Source organism: Vespa mandarinia, chromosome 12, assembly GCF_050613455.1.
Source record: "Vespa mandarinia isolate Hongniang chromosome 12, ASM5061345v1, whole genome shotgun sequence".
Lineage (NCBI taxonomy): Eukaryota > Metazoa > Arthropoda > Insecta > Hymenoptera > Vespidae > Vespa > Vespa mandarinia.
Window position 1 is genome coordinate 5,755,241 of NC_140821.1, and position 22,225 is coordinate 5,777,465.

Genomic DNA, 22,225 nt, shown 5'->3' on the forward strand with positions numbered 1-22,225 from the left:
CTTGTCTTTCTCAGAAGGAGTAACTGCAGAAGAGAAAGTTTCTTCTCGCCCTTCATCGGTCCTACTTTCTCCCCTTATTTTACCTTCTCTCTTATTATTATCGTCATCGTCGCCAGTTTGATTATATACGTTCTTTCTTGTTTTTATTTTTTGTGTCCCTTCATACTGTTCCTTCCCTAACGTCATCATTCCAGCCATCATCAATCGTCGTCGGTACCTACGCCTAAAGAATTTAAATTTTCGTGAGTAACCCTCCCTAGTGAGTGAACTTTGAAATATTCCGATTCGTTTGGGAGAAAGGACGAAGGGATGAACGATCTCAGTGGGTTTGTTGAGTTTACTGTTGTAAACAATATTTGAGTTTTTATCACTGGAATAATAAAAAAGAAAAAAAGAGAATAAATAAAATCATAAAAAAAAAAAAATGAAAGAACGTGTGTACTTTACATGAGATATAATATTTATAGAATATGTATACCATATGGGTATATGCATACGTAGATTTTGAAGGTTTAGCTACGAAGTCAGGTGTCCGTTGAAATTTTCAATCTCTGAAAGTCGAACAAGGGAGCTCAAAGGCATCATCATTTATATTTGACGAATTACTTAGGGGAAAGATGACGTTTGGACTCATCACCGAGTCCAACCGAGTTCACTCGAAAAGCTACGAAATCGTTTTCATGCAAATTCTGTCATACCAGAAAATGATGTTACTCGTGCTTTTGCTAGAATTAATGTCTGTTGTATTTCCTTTTCATTTCCGCGTGTGTCAAGAAATAAATAGAGAGAAAGAGAGAGAAAGAGACAGACAGAGGGAGAAAGAGAGAGAGAGACAGACAAACAGACAGAGGGAGAGAGAGAGAGAGAAACAAACAGACAGACAGAGAGAGGGAGAGAGAGAGAGAAACAGATAGACAGACAGACAGACAGAGGGAGAGAGAGAGAGAGAGAGAGAGAGAGAGAGAGAGAGAGAGACAGACAGACAGACAGACAGAGGGAAAGAGAGAGAGAGACAGACAGACAGACAGACAGAGGGAGAAAGCGATTTTTAAACTTTGAGGGGAAGTAGATAATATTATACTCTCGATTTTCAAGGATTAATATTTTTTAGTAAAGTTTATTTATAATTTTTGACAAGGATCTTATTTACATTTGATCGTTGAATCATCCAGTGAAGTTAATAAATTTATTAAAAATTTAAATCTATTATCAAATGTATTGTTAGACAATTTCTCTCATATTTTTGGATAAAATTAAAAGTGATATAATTTTGAAAAAATATTTATATTTATAATCAACTATATGTTGATCGTTAGGGATTACAATAATTCTATCGTTTTAATAAACATCTTATTAATTATAGACATGACACAAATTTCATGTTTTTGACAGTAGAATTCTATAATACATATGTATATAAAATACGAAAGAAATTATGCAACGATCTAATACTATCATCCTCTTTCTGCGGTAAAAGAGGAGGAGGATGAAGAGGAGGATGAGAAGGAAAAGATGGAAGAGAGTAGGCACTTTTAAGGCGTCGACGCGTCATAAACGCAGCTTTAGAAGAAGAATGGTAGGTTGCAACTACTTGTGAATATTCAGCCGAGCATTAACTCGCACGGCTTACGTGGCTTCGTGGGGACGAAAGGACCATCTGTTCTTATCCACGTGCCAAGCCAGAGAGCGCGTTTTTAAGCCGAGAAAAGAGGGACGTAATATGGCCACTACCACACGAAGAATCGAGTACCATGCGCGGAGAGAAACGAAAAGAGAGAGAGAGAGAGAGAGAGAGAGAGAGAGAGAGAGAGAGAGAGAGAGAGAGAGAGAGAGAGAGAAAGAAAGAAAACCTGTCTCGTTGCATAATCGTTCGAACGTTCCTGGTTTCTACATTTTTCCTCCCTTGCTCGCCTGTGTCCGCCCCATGTTGTCCTCGCCTGAATTTTTCATTAATTAACTTTCGCAAAAATATCAAGACGTGGTTACGCATTGAATTTTAAAGCAATATTTTTTTCTATACTCTTTACCTTTACGACATTTTGTTTAATTGTTTTTGAAGAAGAAAAGAAAAGAAAGAAAATTTGAGTCTAATTCGATTCATCAAAGCTGATGAAATTTAATGAAAATTTCATTATCAAAAAGTCGTCTCTTGTTTCATCCTGCGTTTTCCTTTATGCTTAATAAGGAGCAACTTCGTTATTTTAGAATGTCAGAACTTATTGATTTCAAATCTAAAACAGGTCAGAGACTGTTCTCCTTTTATTACGTTGAAAATCAGGAGAGAGAGAGAGGGGAGAGAGAAAGAGAGAGAGAGAGAGAGAAAGAGAGAGAGAAATAACTTAATTATTATACATTATAACTACTCCCAGAGATAGGCGAAGATAGTTGAATTAATAACGAATTCAACGTTGTCGCAAAATCGTATTAATTATACGACAGCGAAAGGCACTCCCTTTAAATCCCGAAATAATCATTACCTCTTAAGAAGGATCGATCGATAGTTAATATCCACTCAATGTACGTTGTACGTATAGTAAGCGATCAAACCGCCTTCACACCCGAAAGGATATCGGTACTCCTGATTTGCATATCATTTTATTCACCGGTTTACTACCGGAAATCAAATTGGCCATGCGTCCTGAATTTTTCATATACCTGTCTACTTACTCTTTACATACACGGTGTTCCGATAAGATTTATTATTTTACATCACAGATTAATCTGTATAGTCGATGATAATCACGATTCAATGTTAATTATAGATAATGATCGATAAACACTGAAATCAATTAAAGTAACAAGTTGATATTTATTATTTATCTTGTAATAGTATCGTAAAACTTAAGAAGAAACTATTTTTTGTTAAAAATGATTTTTATTAACGTTCATCCATCGAAAGTATCACAGTAGCTGAAAGAATTAAGAAATTGTATAAGGTAGAAAGAAATAACGAAAAAGTTCATTTTCGATTTTATATCTCCCCTTTTGGAACGTGTTCATAGCTTACATCGGTTTTATTGAGTCACCCAGTGGAGTACAATTTAGTCGGAGGTAAGTCGTCGTCCTAGTCACTTGGGTCGCGTCTCGAAAGTTTCTTGTGGGCGAGCTGTCGATATATCCTTCGAGCCATAGCGCGGCTTTACTTTGTCACGAAGCGTCCTTAGTCCTGTCCCTATTAAGGAGAACCCTTGCACCTATGATAGTGCAAAGGACAACCAAATTCATTGTGCTTCCGGCAGAAATTATTTTGCTTCACTAGAGATTGTTACTAAACCATAGTTTCTCTCTTTCTCTCTCTCTCTCTCTCTCTCTTTCTCTATTCTTGTTATAGTTCAAAGGAAACCAGATCATCATTATTATCACAAAATCTTTAATTACAATCAAATCAACCACCTTCGAAACAGTATCGATACATTCCAGACGGATTACATATTTTATCGCGCATAAAATTTATTGTTATATTATTTTTAATTTAATATTAATTTTTGATTTATCAAAAAGTTTTATTCATTTTATTTCAAAATTTTTATTTAAAAAGAATTGTGCTTTTATAATAAACAGAATTTTTTGATAATATATATATATATATATATATATATATATATATATATATATGATAATTAATTTAATTACATTAATATTATTATTTATTATAATTAATATATTTTAATTAGATATTTAAATTAATATATTATTATTATTATTAAAATTATATTATATCGTACATCGATAAGTACATCGATAAGTACATCGATTTATGTATGTATATGGTGCACGTTAATGTTTTTAGCTAATTCGTATAATAATTTGAAATGCAAGATTTCATCAAGATCCGACCTGTTTGCAATGATTACAATTCCAGAGGAAATAGTTCATTAATTTAATTCGTTTTTTCAATAATTGTTTTTTTTTATTCTCTGTATATTTCCTGTTATATTATTCAATTCTGCGAGAGTTGTGAAATTTATCCGGTAGTAAGAATCAGGACGCAAAGGAAAGCTTGTAAAGTAGGCAAGCGTGGTCGCGATAAATTTCTTCTTCAATCAACTTAAAACGATGCTAAATTATTTGTAAGGGTGCCTACTAGGCGCTAAAAGTCGAGAACTGAAGAAAAATCTATGATGGTTTCTGAGAGAACGTTGCTGAGCGTTCGGATTACATATATATATTTTTCGAGTACTATTGTCTCGACAAAACAACGTCGATAGCGGTGCTTTAAGTCGACGAGTTAAAGGGGACCGATCGTCTACGGAAATAGTGATAGCAATTGCGTTGCTGATCATTTTTATTGTAAATCGTTAGATATTTTCTTTGTTGAATATATATTCTTATATTATTTTTATATATATCTTATTATAGATCTATTGAAAGTTCTGTTCATTTTATTTAACATATGTTTTTATTCAAATTTTGTTGCTTAACGTCGTCCGTTTACGTCATAAATATTATTTTTATTTTTATTAAAAGATTTTTATTAAAAGATCTTTTATTTTTAGAAATTTTATATATATATATATATATATATATATATATAATTTCTTTTTATATTTGAAAAATATAATTTTACAACACTCGTTGTGTTGTTAAAATATTATTTACGTTTTTCTTTAAGAGAAGAAAAAAATTTAATTTCATAAGCATTCCGTACAGTCAAGAGTAAATAATAAAATATAAGAGAAAGCGATATTATTTAAAGAAAAGTTGATTGCCTTTGATAATAATTCTCATAAGTAGTAATGTTAATAAGTAGACTTTAGTAATATAACCTTTCCAATCATTTTTCCTTTGACATTTTTCAGGAAATAACAGAAGAAGAAGGAGTCGTATAGATTGTTTTGATTAGATGTTGCTATAGCAATGCAACGCACGGTGGTAGAGCTTCGTTCGTATCGATTCCTAGGTAACCTGCCGTTCCTCTACGTGTAACCTACCAATACGTTCGTGTTAAAGTTCAGCGCGGTCACTTGTGTCAGTTGCATTAGAGTCGATCTCGCGAACGCATTCTATTATTCTTCTTACTTTTCTTCTTCTTCTTTTTCTTCTTCTTATTCTTCTTCCTCTTCTTCTTCTTCTCCTTCTTCTTCTTTGAAAGCCTCGCGAAATAATGTACAGCGAAAAGAATGAGCGAAAAATAATTTTTATATGAAATATTACGACTAGAGTAGTTTGTAAAAGAAAGAAAATAAAACAAAAACGTTATAAATTTACTATCTAAATTTTTGTTCTAATTACAACAAGAGTGTTTCGTGAAATCTAGTTAAACATGATGTTATCGAAGATTATTTTTAATCGATAAGATACTTCGAAGTATGTGATTGGTGATTTTAACGAAAAGTTATTTTGTTTTACATCGTGAAAGGTGAGAGGGATTTGATATTTTGCAATATTTTTGTTTTTTTTTCTTTTTTCTTTTTGCCGAATAAGAACTCCCAACGAGTTCGTTTATTATCAAGTTACGTTATCTCAAGGCGTTAATTTTCAACGCTAAGACTTGAATTTTATGATGTTCTTCCATTAAACTTGAAGTCCAAAGTACGTGCTAAGAATGCTGCCCGGTCTATGAGCATGAGTATGTCGTTTTAATTACCTATCCTATTTCAAAACTTAAGCGTCTTCGCTTTTTAAAATAAAAAAGCGAGAGAAATGTTTTAGTACGATAAGATTGCATATCCTATGTGTTACGCTTATTTGAAATGTTAATGATATTCGTTAGCGTACAGATATTATACTATCATTAGAATTTTATTTCATTGAATTTTCATTAATGAAAATCACTTATTTACATTCGTCGGTAACTACTTTATCTATATTATCGACAACATACATTAACATATTTTTCTTAAATGTATTATTGTATTTTTTTCGTTTTCCCGTTTTTCTTTTTTTACATTTATTTCATTCGGATCCATGTTCAAGCATACTCTTTTGCACGTAGCTCATTTGGACAGGTCTCATCCTCGTTCGCGTCCTTTCTTCTTTTTTACGGTTCGTGCATAGTAATTAATGATATGTACCCGAAACCCCTTTCCACGACGCGTGTCGTCGGATCGTGGCGTTTATGTTGATTTTTCTCAGAACTTATGTCGGATAGACAACGTGGTGTGTATTAATATTTATGCAAAGAGAAGAATCATCACGCATTTTTCTTGGAATTCTTTTTATCATTTTTAATATGTGTGTACGTTATGTACAGTAGATATAGCACATACTTACGCATGGTCATCGTTATCATCGTTCGAAGAAAATCGTTAATAAATGTCAAATCTTTTTCGATACTGTAATTTTTCTTTTTTTTCTTTTTTCTTTTTTTTTTCTTAAATAACCGTTTAAATAAAACTATTATCCTTTTATTCAACAGGATCATCGAAGTCGTAGTTATGTAACTACGGGCTTCCTGACATTACACCGGTGTCAATTATCGTTACGATGAATCGTAGCTTCTCGACGATCTTTAATCGACCAAGAGTCTCGTCTCAAGTTACATAATACATTTCATCCTCGTTGCACTAAGTAAGATCGTGGCGTCGATTTTTTTTTTTTAAATTGTGTCATATCGCGTAAATGTGAAAAATTTTCTCATTTATATTTCTTCTCAATGCAATTTGATCAATTATATAAAGAGCTCGGTTTATTTGGATTAATTATATTTGGAAATGAGGAAAAAAGTCTTTTGATGTTTCTTTTATAAAATCAATCAAAAGGATTTCACATTAAGATCGATACGTGTTTAAATACGTTTATTCGTATTCCTATCCTTCACCTGTCCTCGTCCTTACTGTCATGCACGTCCTGTATATATATGTATATATATATATATATATATATATATATATATATATGTATATGTATATTTAATCGCATATGTGTACATATGCATATATACATATGTACACATGGGTATGTGTACATACACACATGATGTGCACGAAGGACACGTAACGTATTCGATTCAGTGCAGCTGTCGCTTCCAGCGCATACATACACTAGTATAGAACGTATATACATATGTATATAATATATGCATATATATATATATATGTATACATATATAGAGAAATGTGATGTATAGGGAAAACGGTTGCTTCGATACTTTCGACGCGCAGGTGCACTTCATAGAGGATAATAACCGTAGTACTCACGTACTTTGTCTTCTTATAAATAAGAATAAAAAAAAAAAAAAAGAAAAAGAAGGAAAGGAAACTTTTGTCTGTCTTCCCGTTGTTCTTTTCTTCTTTTTCTTAGACTTTCTCCTTAATATTATTAGATCCATTTATTAAATAAAAACTGTTGTGAGTAAAGTGTTCATATTACAATAAAAAACGCTACGTCATTCATAAATCAAATCAATAATATTTACAGAAATATCAAAGTGATTCCAATTATGAATACCACTATTTATACAATGGTTACAAGAAAACAATATTGTTAAAATTTTTTATTTATATATATCTTTTTTATTAATATTAAATATCTCATCGTTAAAATTCTTATTAATTTATTATTGACATATTGATTTTACTTTAAGAAGTTATTTTATGTAATCATAATATGATTATTATATTCTTTGTTTTTCTCTACAAATTTCATTTAACTGAGATCAATAAAAGAGTCTATTTCGTGAATACCTTTGCGGACAGGTTAAATGCATTTTCACGACAATGAACAGGCAACCTTTGTCGTAGATAGACACATGTCGCTAACTAGATGCGTTCGACGTCTGTTTGTTCCCTCCCTCTCTCTCCCTTCCTTCCTCTCTTCGTCTCTCTCAGTAACATACACATACAAACTTCATCTGTCAACGTAGTTGTATCATCGAGGTGTGTATCTGATAAGAGCAGCGTGAGTACAAATGTCTCTGTCCGTGTGTGAGTTCACATTATGTGCACGATGCATCGTCCATTACGATAACGAGCCACCATTGCTCGGAGCTCGTTTAATTGTCCACCCATTCTACCTCCTAATCGTAGCTGTTTCACATCTAGGAAAGACAGGAACATCGAACTTCAAAATGTTACTCCTAACTAACCAATTGCGTTCGTAGAAACTTGTTTATTCTATTGTATCTACCATTGGTTATCGAATGGTTAGCGAAGAGAGAGAGAGAGAGACAGAGAGAGAGAGAGAGAGAGAGAGAGAGAGAGTAAGAGAGAGAGTAAGAGAGATAGATAGATAGGTAGATAGATAGGTAGAGAGAGAAAGAGAAATAGATAGATAGATAGGTAGAGAGAGAAAGAGAGATAGATAGATAGATAGATAGATAGATAGGTAGAGAAAGAGAGAGAAAGAGAGAGAGAGAGAGAGAGAGAGAGAGAGAGAATCAATAGTATTACTCGATTCTAGTATCGCAAATTTTCTAATCATTCAATCGTTTCTGCTTCACTTTATACTAGTTCTATTATTAAACCATACAAACTTAATATCTCATTAATTTTTATTAATTCAGAACGGTATAAAATGAAATGAGTTTTTCATTATTCTCTTTTATTGTTATATTATTTCTTTTTATTATATTAAAAGATACACATTGAAAATCGAATTATCGAAAGTTGATAACTTTCGATACCTTTTCACTTATGTATTCATCCGCATTGAACATTCTACCCTTGTAGGGTTTTTAAAATTTTTAATCATTCAAATTCTCTCTCTCTCTTTCCCCCTCTTTTTCTTGTTTTTTTTTTTAACGTACGAAAGAAGACAACGTCCAGTATTAATTAGGATTCTTGTCCTCGTATCCAGAATGAATTGAATATAACGTGCGTACAGGAAAGTCGGCGTATCCCTAGAGTCGAATTCGAAGGGTCTTTTGTGTGAATGGAAGGAAAACGAAGGGAAAAGGAAGAAAGGGAACGCCCTTGTACATTCATGTATATATATATATATATACATACATATATATTTTACATATACATATATCTTCCTTACATACGTAAAACATTCACAACGAGATGTGGTTTTAACCTAGAATATGAAAATGCCACTTTGGGTTCTCGTGTTACGGCCCTGAAGACTGTATCGTACGGCTTATAATATATATATATATATATGTTTATGTGTATATATATATTTGTATACAATGACTAGTCATTATGTTTTTTTTATAGTTTCGTTACTTCTTAAAAAAATAAAAAATAAAGAATAAAAAAATAATATGAACCATCATTAAGCAACATTCCTTTTATTATTATCTTTTGAATAATAAAAATATATAAACTTTATTTTTATTATATTTTTATGTATTATATTTAACTGTATTCTTAGTAATACACAAATCATCTTTTTATTTTTATTTACAAATTATTAATAATGAATAAAAAAATGACGAATAAATTTAATTAATTTGTTACTCATGAATAACAAGTATTATAAATTTAATTTATTTGTTATTTTGAATAACTATTGCTCGATATATATTACAAAGTATAAAATATAAATGATAAGATTGAGATGGTAATTTGTTTGGATGTAGGTTTCTGTTATAAAGTATGAACATATTTTCTTTTATAAGTTTTGGGGTTCTTAAATATATAACACACTCTGGTGATTCGATAGATAGCCTAGACACGGTATCGTGGATGATCATAAGCATAAAATTTCAATGGCTCTATTATACGACTATTCTTCTTTCTTTCTCTCTATCTCTCATGTCAAACCGAAAAGGCCTTTTATGTTAACGCAGCCAGAAAAAAGTGTATTCACCGTTATTTTATGAAGCTTTATACTATAAATTATCAAACCATTTTCCTTCATTTTCAAAATAGGACTCCTGGTATAAAGATTTATCCGTAAACCGGAGTAAAAGTCACATTTGGTTGAGTTCACGATAGAACATTTAAAATCGTATTGAAGTAAAGGAACAGAAAGGAAGAAAAAAGAAAAAGAAAAAAGAGGAAAAACGCGTTGCGAAAGCGAGATATATCGGTGAAAGGTAGAAATTAATATAGTTTCCCAGAAATGATCGCCATATCGACGAGGTTCACGACTTATGTTAGATCACGTTTTATATGCAAAAAGGAACATTCTGAAATCGTTCTCGATAAGAGTTGCACATATGTTGCTGTTATAATCCAATCAAAATGAACCGTTTTGATTGGACAAGGACACCTTTATTATATATACATACATATAAATGTTTATGTATAAGGTCTACCAAAAAGTTCTGTCTGTAGATAAATTTTTATCTTTCAAGGACGAATCATTTTATCGAGGAAGCATTTGAAAGCTTTCATTAAGACGGGAGGAAGTAAGTAGTTAATATTGGACTGGTCAATAAGACAATAACGTTAGAATTTTCAATAAGAAAATATTAATTCTCTTTATTTAGATATAAAGTATCGCAAATTATTTATTGACCGATCAAATATTAATGAAAAATTACAATTATTAATTAAATATTAATGAATATTATACAAAAATATATTATTTCCTTTTACTTAAACTAATGTATATGGATAAAACTTTTCGGTAGATCTAATACATAAATATATAGTATATATTTATATAAGTATATACTTATGTACTACGTTGTTGGAACAATTTAATTCTAACGTTGTATTTCTCTATATACTATGCACGCGTTCGTAGTACATAGTACTACGAAAGTTTATTCTTCTCAAACAAGAAAATGAGAGAGAGAGAGAGACAGAGAGAGAGAGAGAGAAAGAAAGAGAGAGAGAGAGAGACAGGCAGACAGGCAGACAGACAGACAGACAAATTCGATTAAACAAAAAGCAAGTACGAATTGAACGTGTCACCGTTGACGATGGTATTGCATGCACAGTGTACACTTGGTGAACGTAGAGGCAAACGACATGAAGAGTAACGCAACAAGAGGCACTAGCAACGAGAAGGAGTGCTGATTGGATTTAATCCGTTTAATTCGGAGAATGAGTTTCAGAGGACCATTTTAATTCGAGCATGTACCGTTCTTTGCGTAGTAGCGTCTCATCGTTGCGTTAACAGTTCGGTTCGTTTTTCGGAGTGCTCTTCTTAAACTTGAATCTCGAGTAGGTAATATGTTCCTTCGAAAATCTCTTCCGATATTGCTTTTTACGTGTGCCATTTAATAATCTGAGAATGAAAACGAGTCGAGAACTCGTTAGAAAACAATGCGCGAACTTTGTTTTATCAGAGTTTTTACCCATAAATTTTGTTACTTCAACTTTTTCATATTACAAATAAACTCTTCACCTCTTGCAATTCATTTTATTTTCGAGGGAATTTTTGTTGTTGTTGTTTTTGTTATTTTTTATCTCGAGTTTTTTAACCTTTCCATTTTTAAACAATTGACCTTTGCGTTGAAATTGAACAAGATATTCGAGATTATTGTTTCTTATTTTAATTAAGAATTTAACCTTTCTTTTTTTTTTTTTTTTTAAATAATCGATGACTGTGTTTGTTTCTTCGGATTGAATATTTAATTCTTTTATTTTGTCATTTTATAGAATATACACACAAATAGAAATAGAAATCATTAAATAGTTTTTTTTTCTAATACTGGAGTATTATCAATAGATCGTCGAACTAGTATAATTTCTATGGATTCTTTTACCTTTTTAGAGATATATTCGGATCGCAAAAGGGTTTCTCTGTTGCGAATTCACGTTGCCTTTACCGTCGCTTTCACGAATCTATCGATCCCTATTGGGTTTTCGAGCGAAGGTTCGACAGGCGGAATATCTCACCGGCTTGTGCCGTTATATGGGGTGGTATGCTTGGTTGGCTCGCATTACTCACATTGACTACAAAGTGCACCCATACTCGAGCGTAAATATTCATCTGTATGCAACGCTACGCGAATAATACGTTCACGTAATTCTCGCGTATGTACAATGTGCATACATGGATACGTGAGTCTCGACGAACGCTGAATTTTCGTTTAAACCTAAAAAAGAGAGACAGTTTTTTATTTTCACGTAAGTTTGACTAGATGTCGATATTCCCGAATATAGTATATATTTTCATTTTATGCTACATGTCGAATGATTTATGAATAGTAGTCACTGTGGAGCACATTTTTAATTTTCCCGTTGAGATTGCATCGTATTTTATTGAAAAATTTAATACATTCTATGTAAATGTCAAATATATAATATATATAATATAATATATATATATATACATATATATACAAATATAAATATATATATATAATACATATAATATAATATAATATGTATATATATATACATATATAAATAAATATAAATATATATATAATACATATAATATAATATAATATATATATATACATATATATACAAATATATATATATATATATATATATATATATATATATATAATATAATATATATGTATACATATATAATACAATATTAATATATTAATATTAATATCTTGTTATTAAAATTTATTTATTAGAAGAATAAAAAAAATTGTTATAAAAATATTTTGAAAATGAAAATTATTTTTACTTTTTCTTCATCGTTTCAATGTGATGCGACATTAATCGATCGAGAGATAATAATGGACGTCAAAAGCGTGTCTATAAAGAGCATCCGATCGAATTCCGTTGGACTAAGACAAATTTATAGCAAAGAAGGCCTTGTACTTTGGTCGATCAAGAGAATTCAAGTAATCTTAGCTGTCAACCTATGTAGAAGGATACTTCGTATTGACAGCTTCCCAGGCTTATCCTTAAATATCGAGAGCCTTCTTTGAAACTAAGAGAGTGGATTGCAATTATATTTTCAACGATCACCCTTCAAAATCGCGTTTAGTTATGGTGTAAGCTGCGACGACATAGAAATTACATTCATGATTTTATTTAAATTGTATTTGAAAACACATTATTGCTTTCACGAGTGCACGAATAAATCTTTCCGATTATTATTTTACAAAGAAGAAAGAAAGAGGATGGGGAGAGAAAGGATTTTTTTTCGCATTAATTTTTATTATTATCATTAAAGAAAATTTTTACATGGACAGAAATTTAATAAATGATTTATAGAATTTATTGTATAATATTATAGTAAACACAATAAAAGAGTTATCTTTCGAAACAATATGTATGTCTATTGAGTATATTGATCGGTTTATTGATAGTTTAATTCAGATTATATGGATTTGTTGTTGAAAAGACTCGCAATCAGAGCGTAGGTTAATTAGAGTCCGACCGTCCTTGGAGTTAGAATAGTCATATAATCAAGACATGTTACAACATTATCTAGTATACAGCATCAATTATATCATGTATTTATCTCACTCTCTTTTTTCTCTCATTTATAAAGCATAAACTACGATAATAGTATAATACAATACTCTATTTTTTTATCTAGATTTTATATATCTATTTAAGACGGAGTTATAACAAGTAATTTATAAAAAATATCAATCCCGGAAATGTAATAAAAAAATAAATTATAATGTAAATAATTAAAAAAAAATAATTTATAAAACATATCGATCTTAAAAATATTAAATTAATCACGTAATGATAATATATCGTATTTATCATTAATAAGTCACAATGATAGAAAATCGCAATATAATTTTAGTAACTGCAAACATTGCAATATGAACGCATCGTTTAACGTTGTTCATTCACTATACCTATATTTCACCATGTCTTCCGTCCCACCCGGTAGCATTAATCAATTGGCCGACACTGATCCAGCGTTAAATCGACGTGTCTGCTTAATACACTTGACAGATTGCGGTTGCTACCGACGGAGGGAATCGTAAAGCAAACTGTATAATGCACATGCACCTAACGCATCGAAGATTCAAGGATTTATCGTTTATCCTTCAAATAATCACCTGCTTTTTATTTATTTTTTTTTTTTAATTCTTTTTTCCTGTTAAAGATTTAATTCCACCTTTGTTATGATCTCATATCTTTCTTTTTTACGCGTTATTGACATAATACTTATTTCTAAAAGCAAATAGCATGTCGAAAATTCTTTCCTTTTCTTTTTTTTTTCTTCCGAACAAGATAAAAGCTTATGTGGATGCGAAAGTCAATATCGTTCGAAAATTGTCGTAAAAGAGAGCAAGGTCGTTGTAAAAAAGGCTTTCGTGTCACAAAGAACCGAGATGAATTCTTTTTTCAATTTCCAGCCTGAATCGATACATAGAATCCTTTTTCTCCGTTTCGTGACGTTATTGCGAACGATGGGCTAAGAGCCGCATGTATGCACGCGCCCACTCAAACACGCATACATGGACGTATACTCATACACTCAGGCACGTATACAAAGTATACAGAGACGAAATCACGCGTATCATCGACGACAACGAACGCGTTGCGAAATTTTATCGAATGTCTTCTCCACGTTCAATATTGACTCTATGAAAGTGCCTGCGGATGGAAACCTTCTAATTTTCCGAGCACCGCTTTCATGATGCAGAGCAAATACAGAAAACGATCGTACATATGCTCATATATAATACGAGCTATATATATATATATATATATATATATATATATATACACTTAATTATGCTCATATAATTTATACTTAATTACGCTTAAGTATAAACATATACATATACTTAATTACGCTCTTGTTTGTAGTAATGAGCGCAAATATTAATTATTATGTAATCAAGTTGCAAATTTCCGCTGGAAGTTGTTCATTCCAAATGATTAGACAGACACTGCTTATGGTAGCTTATGATATATATGGTCGTGTTCGAAGACATTTTATTTACGTATATCTAAGTAATATACGTAAAGTCTATAAAAGTAATATAAAAGTAATATAAAAATAATTTAAATATTTTATTAACGTTCGTATTAATCATATACTTCAATAACGTTTTAAATACCGAACATTCGAACGTTTACTTATCTTAAGAAAATATTAAAGAGACAAGTGTATTTTTTTGATTCGACCTCTTGGCACTCGGATAGGTAAAACAAGAGTTAGAGTAGATAAGCAAGTTCACGATTGACCCTAACCCCTTTTATTTCTTTTTCAGCTACTTAATTCCCTGGCGACCGATTTGGACTGCATGCTGAGCGAGCTCTGCACGACCCCAGATTCCTACGAACGGTGAGTGTGTCTCTTCTTTTTCTGATGCTTCTTCTCGAGGTCAACTGTGAGATGAGGATTTGAAAGAATAGATCGACAGGATTTCGAGTCTATTCTCTATATCTCATATTTCGAGATGAGAGATCGAAAGATCATAATTTAATATTTTCGTATGGTATCGTCTTTCATTAACAGTTAATTAACCCTAATTGTACACATCTCAAAATAATTTCTAATTGTGCACTTGACTTGTACTACATTCCAAGCACTTTGAATAGTTGTCATTTATACAGAATAAATAATTTTGATTCCAAAAAAATTTTATATATTCTTTGAAGCTTCGGAAATAATAATCAGTAGACTTGAAAACACATTTCCAATTTTGCCATTATAAAAAAAATTCATGAATCACGCAATACGCAAAAATTGACTTTTCATTAAAAACCAAATATCTTTCTTAATTTTCAATATTTCGCAAATAATCTAGTGACACAATCATCTTGAAAAAAGTCTCTTTTAGAAAAAAATAATTATTGAAATGGTCCTTACAAAAAATATAGTTATTTTAAAATATAAACATAGTTTATTTTGAGAAGAAAAAAGTACTCAATTATTTCATCAATTTTCATTATTTTTTGTTTTTTTCATTCATTTCATTGAAATATTCATAAGTATAAATTCCTATCTCTATAAAGAGCTATAAAAATACAAAAATATAATAAAAAAAGAATTAAATATTTACTGGCCGATGCGCTAAATGCATAAGCCAACGCGGTGCTTATCGCAAATTAGGCATCTATCAGAGAGACATTCAATTTTAGTTTTCCTGTTTTTCAAACGTGGACAAACCGGCATTGCTTTTTATATACTAACTTCAAAGAATTCATTTGCATCTTACTCGGCATCAAGTCCGAATATACTCTTAATTCTTAATTTTAAATCATTTCGAAGGAATAACATATTGAAATGGACTAGTAAATAATTCATACAAAGATATAAAGTTTTTTATAGAGTTTTTTCAGACAAGATTGAGGAGAGATTGTAAGATTTCTATCAGAATTTTTACATTTCAATAATATTCTAGTATTTATAGTAATCATATCCAACATCGCGAAAAGAATTCTTATAGGCCAACGATTAGTTTTTTTATTAACAGTAAATAAATGACATAACTAATCAAAAGAGTCAACTCCTTTATTTTCATTATAGTACTGTATAATAGCTGGTTTGCCATTCTAATTGATTGCATTTGATTTTAAATATGAACGAGACATACGGTTAGAAAATAATTTATATCACTTTTGTATATAGAATCATATTATTTAGAGCATGAATGGAGTAAAAATTTTCAATAATAAAGAAACGAAAATTAATGCAAAAACTACTTTCTGTGCATACGGGGTGTGGTACACCTAAGATTTTATAAACTTCTACTTTACTCGATCATAACTCAGCGACTGACATAACGCGGACTATTATGATAGTTGGTATATAAAGATATATATCTCAATTACAGATAAATGGTGGCACAAGTCTTATTTACAAACATTTAGTTGTTTTAAATTGAGCTCAAAGTTGGTCTGGAGTGTCACTACACTTCAGGTGCGCAACTAGGGTTAAAATTACGTTTATTACAACTCATTCTTCTGAATGATATCTAAGAGAATTTTACGAGATAGCAATCGAACAAACGGACATTCATCGAACAATTTATTGCTTATACTTACAGATCCATTGATTGATCATGTTACTAGTTTCTTTAAGATTGACGTAAATGTGTTTTACGATGCCGATATCGTTGATCGACTTGGTGATATAGAACGTCAATATCTATAAACCATGTATTATGTAGATATATATGTACGTACGAGTCTTATGAAGTTATGACACAGAGAATTTGTATACATATAAGTTATCAATCGATTTCTTTGAAATATGTTACTCTATTCGTTTTGTAATTAACACGTTAATTATTATTTACTATATGTATGTATATAAACAGTTTGAAACTTGTAATTATATATAGTTTGACATTTACTTAAGATCCTTGTTTATACATTTTCAGATTATTTCCCATATGTCTTACGTTCGACTATTCGATAGGATCTTCTTCGAAAATAATCATTATTCTACGGAACGTTACAATATCGTAAGAGGAGAAAGTATACACGGAAACGAGAGCAGGAAGATGTATCACTTCAATTGTTAGCGAACCGGTACATTTTCGTCGTCGAATTCTGTCGGTAATTAGTGCTAGGAGAACGTATCGCGAACAAATTACTTTAGCTTAATTACCTTTGCACGGGAAACGGTGAAGCATATTCGAGATAATAATTCAGGAAGATCTCGCGACATTTGCAAAGCTTTATATAAAGGGGATACCAAGTCATTAAATTCTAGAGAAGAACGTCGAGAGAATTTACACGCAATATCGCCGAGATATACTCATTAATTATATCTCGGACGATACGGTCTGTTGGTCACATTTTGCCATCGCAATTATTCTTAATAATTTTATACTTATACTCACCTATTTAACTCTACTGTCGTGTTTCTATGCGAACAAGATGCAGAACAGCAAGCTTAAACTTTATTATTAACTTTTTCATTATGCTAATAACGTACTTAAGATTATCAGAAATTAGTCGAAATTTTGTATTTACTTGATGTTATTAATTTCGCCTTCAATGAAAATTTTTCATCGAGTTAATTTTGACAAGTTAATTTCTTTATACCTTTGTAATATATATATATATATATGTATATTCAATAAAATCGAATATTATTTTTAATTGAAATATTGAAAAAAATTATATATATGTATGTATTTAATTCGAACAGATATACTTTTTCTATGATTTTTTGTAAAAATCGATCTCAATCATCGAAACTTTTTAATGAGTATCAGTATTTACAAAGTTGAATTAGGAAGACAAGAACTGATGTAGGTCAACGCTCGAGAGGCTTCCTAGTCTGTTAGTTTTCTTTCGTACTTATAAACATGGATGAAGATTTACTATCGAGATGCATCGTCTCCTACCATTCGACACGTTCAACACATGTACATATGTCCTCGTCGTTTACACTCCTCGTCAGCTCCCTCACCAGTTCACTAGTTTTGTTTACCAGCTACGTCGTTGGGCAGCAACGTGCTGACCGCTTTACTATATATAGATCGATCCAAACCTGATTTACCTACGTGACACCTTACAATGAACCTTCCAATTAGGTCCATTAATTTCTAACGTACACTAAATACTTCTTCTAATAAACTAATTAAGATAATAAATGTATTTATCAATACAATGTATTTATCAAGCTGTAACTCCGTTAATAATAATAATAATAATAATAATAATAATAATAATAATAATAATAATAATAATAATAATAATAATAATATTTTAAGGCTTTATGATATCGTATAATTATTAAGAGATATTCAAATTGATTTTAAATTTATTTGAATTAAAATCGAAGCTTTGATTTAACGCAATATATTTTATTTAATTGTATAACGAGATCTATCTCTTCTTATGAGATAAGAAAATTATTGCTTAGAAAAATTTATTCTCGAATGCCTATCCTTTGTTTAGAAAGATCAAGGTTACATCGTTAATTTTCGTTTTATTTATGACGAAAATCTTACCGTCTTCTTTTACGTCATAAGCGTTCGCTCGTGGAACTGGAATAATTTCTATGCCGCAAGGAAGGCTAGGCATGGCTTCCGTCGATGATCTATGGCGGACTTTACCTAGGATATTCGTTGTGCTATATGATGGGTTGCATTATATAACGGGTGTCCTCTTTATGGAGATCTTTCCTTAAAGCATAGCTTCGTCTTCGATAAAAAATATTTTACGATGGAAGCTAATTTCGATTAGTTGTAATAACTTTCTCATCCCTTTTTAGGCGACTTTAACGAGCTCCTTTCATGCGAAACTTTTTCTTTGTTTTTCACGTTTTAATTTTACGTATAGTCCGTTTCCAAACCGATTTTCTAAATAGAAGTAAATTGGTTTTGTTTTTCGATTATTTAAAGTTATTTAAACAGTATCCATTTCTAAGCAATTTTAAAAGACTTCACCCGTTGCAGAGGTCATACAACGAAGGATCTCATTTACCCTCTCGTTATATGCGCGTGTTACATATATTATATAGGCTGACACAAACACGCCGAGAAGCGAGCACTATGGGGGTAGGGGTTATACTTTAAGATTTAACATCCTGGGCGTGTTGCATTCACCCTGAGAAGATTGACGACGTCTTCCTGTAATTCCTGTAGAATTTCAATGGAGAATCGAAGCTGGTTTAGACTTATAGAATCGCAGATGATAGCGATGGGTTCGAGAAAATTTAGAATACGAACAAAACGTATTCATCGCCGAAAGGAAAATTGAGAATTTTAAGATTTTTATCATTAACTATATTTTACGTGATCGTATAATAAAAAGTATTAATTATGATCGTATTGCGTATCCCAATTCATGGAAGGATATTACATTAACATATTCTTTAGCTTTATAAAAGGAAAACTCATTTATGCGGGTAATTTAGATGCGAAAAATTTTAATGAAGCATCTCGTTTCTTTCCACAAAAGGGATGGATGAATCCTGTATTTCTGTTTAAGAGAATCCAGGAACGACCGACAGCTGTTCGAGCCTGTGCAATTATGCATAATATTACGAGCTCGATTCGAGGCACTTGCTAGAGATGATTCAGTCCTTTCATCCCCAGGAACGTTAGTTTAGCACGTACTTATTATCATTATTTTGAGAACTCGTAGAATATTGTCATCGACCAGATTCGCTTGTTTCGCTTCGTCCTTCGGTTTCATCTTCGTCCTTTGTTTCTCTCTCTCTCTCTCTCTCTCTCTCTCTCTCTCTATCTACTTATCTATCTATCTATCTATCTCTATCTCTTTCTTCTAACTCGAAATCGAGTAAGATCTCTCTCTAGAAGGATGGACGAGATCGTTGTTTCGCGTCGCGATGATGAACGACGGGAAGTTCGTAAGACGAACGATCTCGGCCCTTTTCATTCTCCGTGTTTCACTCCTCCCATCTTCCATCCTCCTCCATTTCACCCCTTTCCACCATTATAAAACGGTACAAACGTTTTCTCTAAGCCGAGTCCTGAACGATTAAATATGACGATGGAGAAAAGACGAGAAGAGATGGATCGTGATGTTTCGTAAACGACGTTTATTTTCATCACAAATTCTTTGGATATCGTTAAATTATGAGGAAACGATGTAATAATTGTGTTTATTGTTCTTTCGTTTTATTGATATTTTTTATCTATAATGTTCATAAATCAATTGTTGAATAAATATGATGAATAAAATGTGTTCAATTTATTTAATAATTTCAAACGAAAAAAATAAAACAAAGTAAGATAAAGTTTTACATAGATTCATACAGTAAAAAAATGCTACTGATGTTGTTCGTTTAGATATAAAATATGAAAAATTTAGTCATTTCTTATTGATCAACTTAATGTTTGGCTCTCAATTGACAATTTTTTAATGATAAAAGATAAGGAATTTAGACATATGATATCATAGAATTGGAAAGAGTAGTGAAATAAAGCGCATATGATGAATTTGGAGAAGAACATTAAAAACATGGTAAACTAAAGTAAAAAGTTTAACAAAAAATGGAAAATTATTTTAAAGAAAAGAAAATACAGAATCTGTATTAACTATATTATTGTAAGTTATTAATAAAGTGAACTATGGAAATAATAATGCCGAATAATTTGTATGATTATAGCCAATGTTTTCTACGTTGGAAATAGAGTATATATTCCGAATGGTGTTTCAATAAATTAATTATGCGATAGAACCTTCGAAATTTCGCATTATTTCAAATTTGCTCACGACATGTAGTCGTACGTTCGTGTTAAAATTAATCTCGATAATTAGTCAATAAATGGATATTATTAAGAGATATCATCGGGATAGAGAAAATATGCTTTTGTGAACAATGATTTGTCTGCGAAATGCAAAATTTAATTAAAAACTTAGTTAGTTCATTTTGCAATTTCGTTTCACGCCTAGTCGCCAACTTTTATAATCCATCAAAAGGAGCATCTGTCTATTACCACTTTGCTCCTGTGCTCGCCCAGTGGAAAACTTTGCAACTTTTCTAAATCATAAGAGTCGCGCGATAAATCCATCTCTTCCTTGTTTTTTTTGTTTTTCTTTTTATTTCTAAAAATGGTTTTTCTTAAAATTGATGAGAAGAAGGAAAAAGGAGACGTTATTTGGAGTACAAAGTATCTCGCCGACTTTTCTATTACCTACGTTATAAAAATCTCACATTTTTATCTTTTCAATATCTATTTGGCCAATAAATTAACAGGATTCTTGAAAGTTTACGTATAAAAGTAGGAAACAATATGATCATTTTTTTATGAAGAAATATCATAAGAGAAACAAGAAAGATAGGATGAATGTTAGTTATTTTTCGTTTTTTTCTTTTTTTTTTCTTTCAGAAAAATATTACGATCGAGGAACGACGTTAATCGTAAATTTTATAATCTAAAACGTTCGTGAAAGACGATAGGAAGAAGCGATGGAGGAAGGGATGTTCGATATTTCCGGGGGACTAGAGAGAGAGAAAGAGAGAGAGAGAGAGAGAGAGAGAGGATGAAAATCGTTGCCTGGTTTGATATCCACGTCAAGTGGATGAAAAAACAGAAAATTTCATTCGCGACGCTGACAACGCGCGATGTATACTGCGTCTGGGTATTGAGCTCGTTCTCATTCTTTCTCTTTCTCTCTCACTGTCTCTCTCTATTTATTTCCTTCGTGATAAAGGAGGGATATGAAAATCGATCGCGACGTATTTTTCCCAATTGAACCAAAAATTTGTAACGTATTAACGTTTTTAATATCTTTTTCAACGAATTATCGCTCATATTAATTATTACGTGAGATTGTTTTTTTGAAGGAGGATCGTCAAAAGATATAAGCGTTGACGACGATTTCTTGAATTTCCCGCGCATAAATTACAAAGGAATATTTCGCCGTTTGGGCGTACTTCTTAGCTCGTTACCGGGACTTTCCACTAAACTCAAAAGTGTCTGGGGTTGCGTCGCTAGCAGATTTTCTCTCTGGTCCCACGCCACTGTCACTTTCAGCCCCCTAACACGATGCTCTCCCGCTGGGGGTGAAAGAAAGCGAATGTTCGCTAGCGTGTGAAAGAGTAAAAGAGAGAGAGAGAG

At 31.4% G+C, this 22,225-nt stretch overlaps 1 protein-coding gene across 2 annotated transcripts in view; it reads left to right on the forward strand.

Annotated features, from left to right (window-relative positions):
* The window catches only part of spri (Src homology 2 domain-containing protein sprint), a 153,131-nt gene that overhangs the window by 44,166 nt on the left and 86,740 nt on the right, over positions 1-22,225 (forward strand). Inside the window, exons 1-2 of one of the 2 annotated variants that reach the window (XM_035884373.2) lie at positions 5,341-5,359; positions 14,942-15,015. In XM_035884373.2, coding sequence (XP_035740266.1) covers positions 14,975-15,015 — 41 coding nt within the window. In that variant the 5' untranslated portion in view covers positions 5,341-5,359; positions 14,942-14,974. Of the gene's footprint in view, positions 1-5,340; positions 5,360-14,941; positions 15,016-22,225 lie in introns of those variants that run through there. The other variant, XM_085660554.1, reaches the window with a different exon arrangement.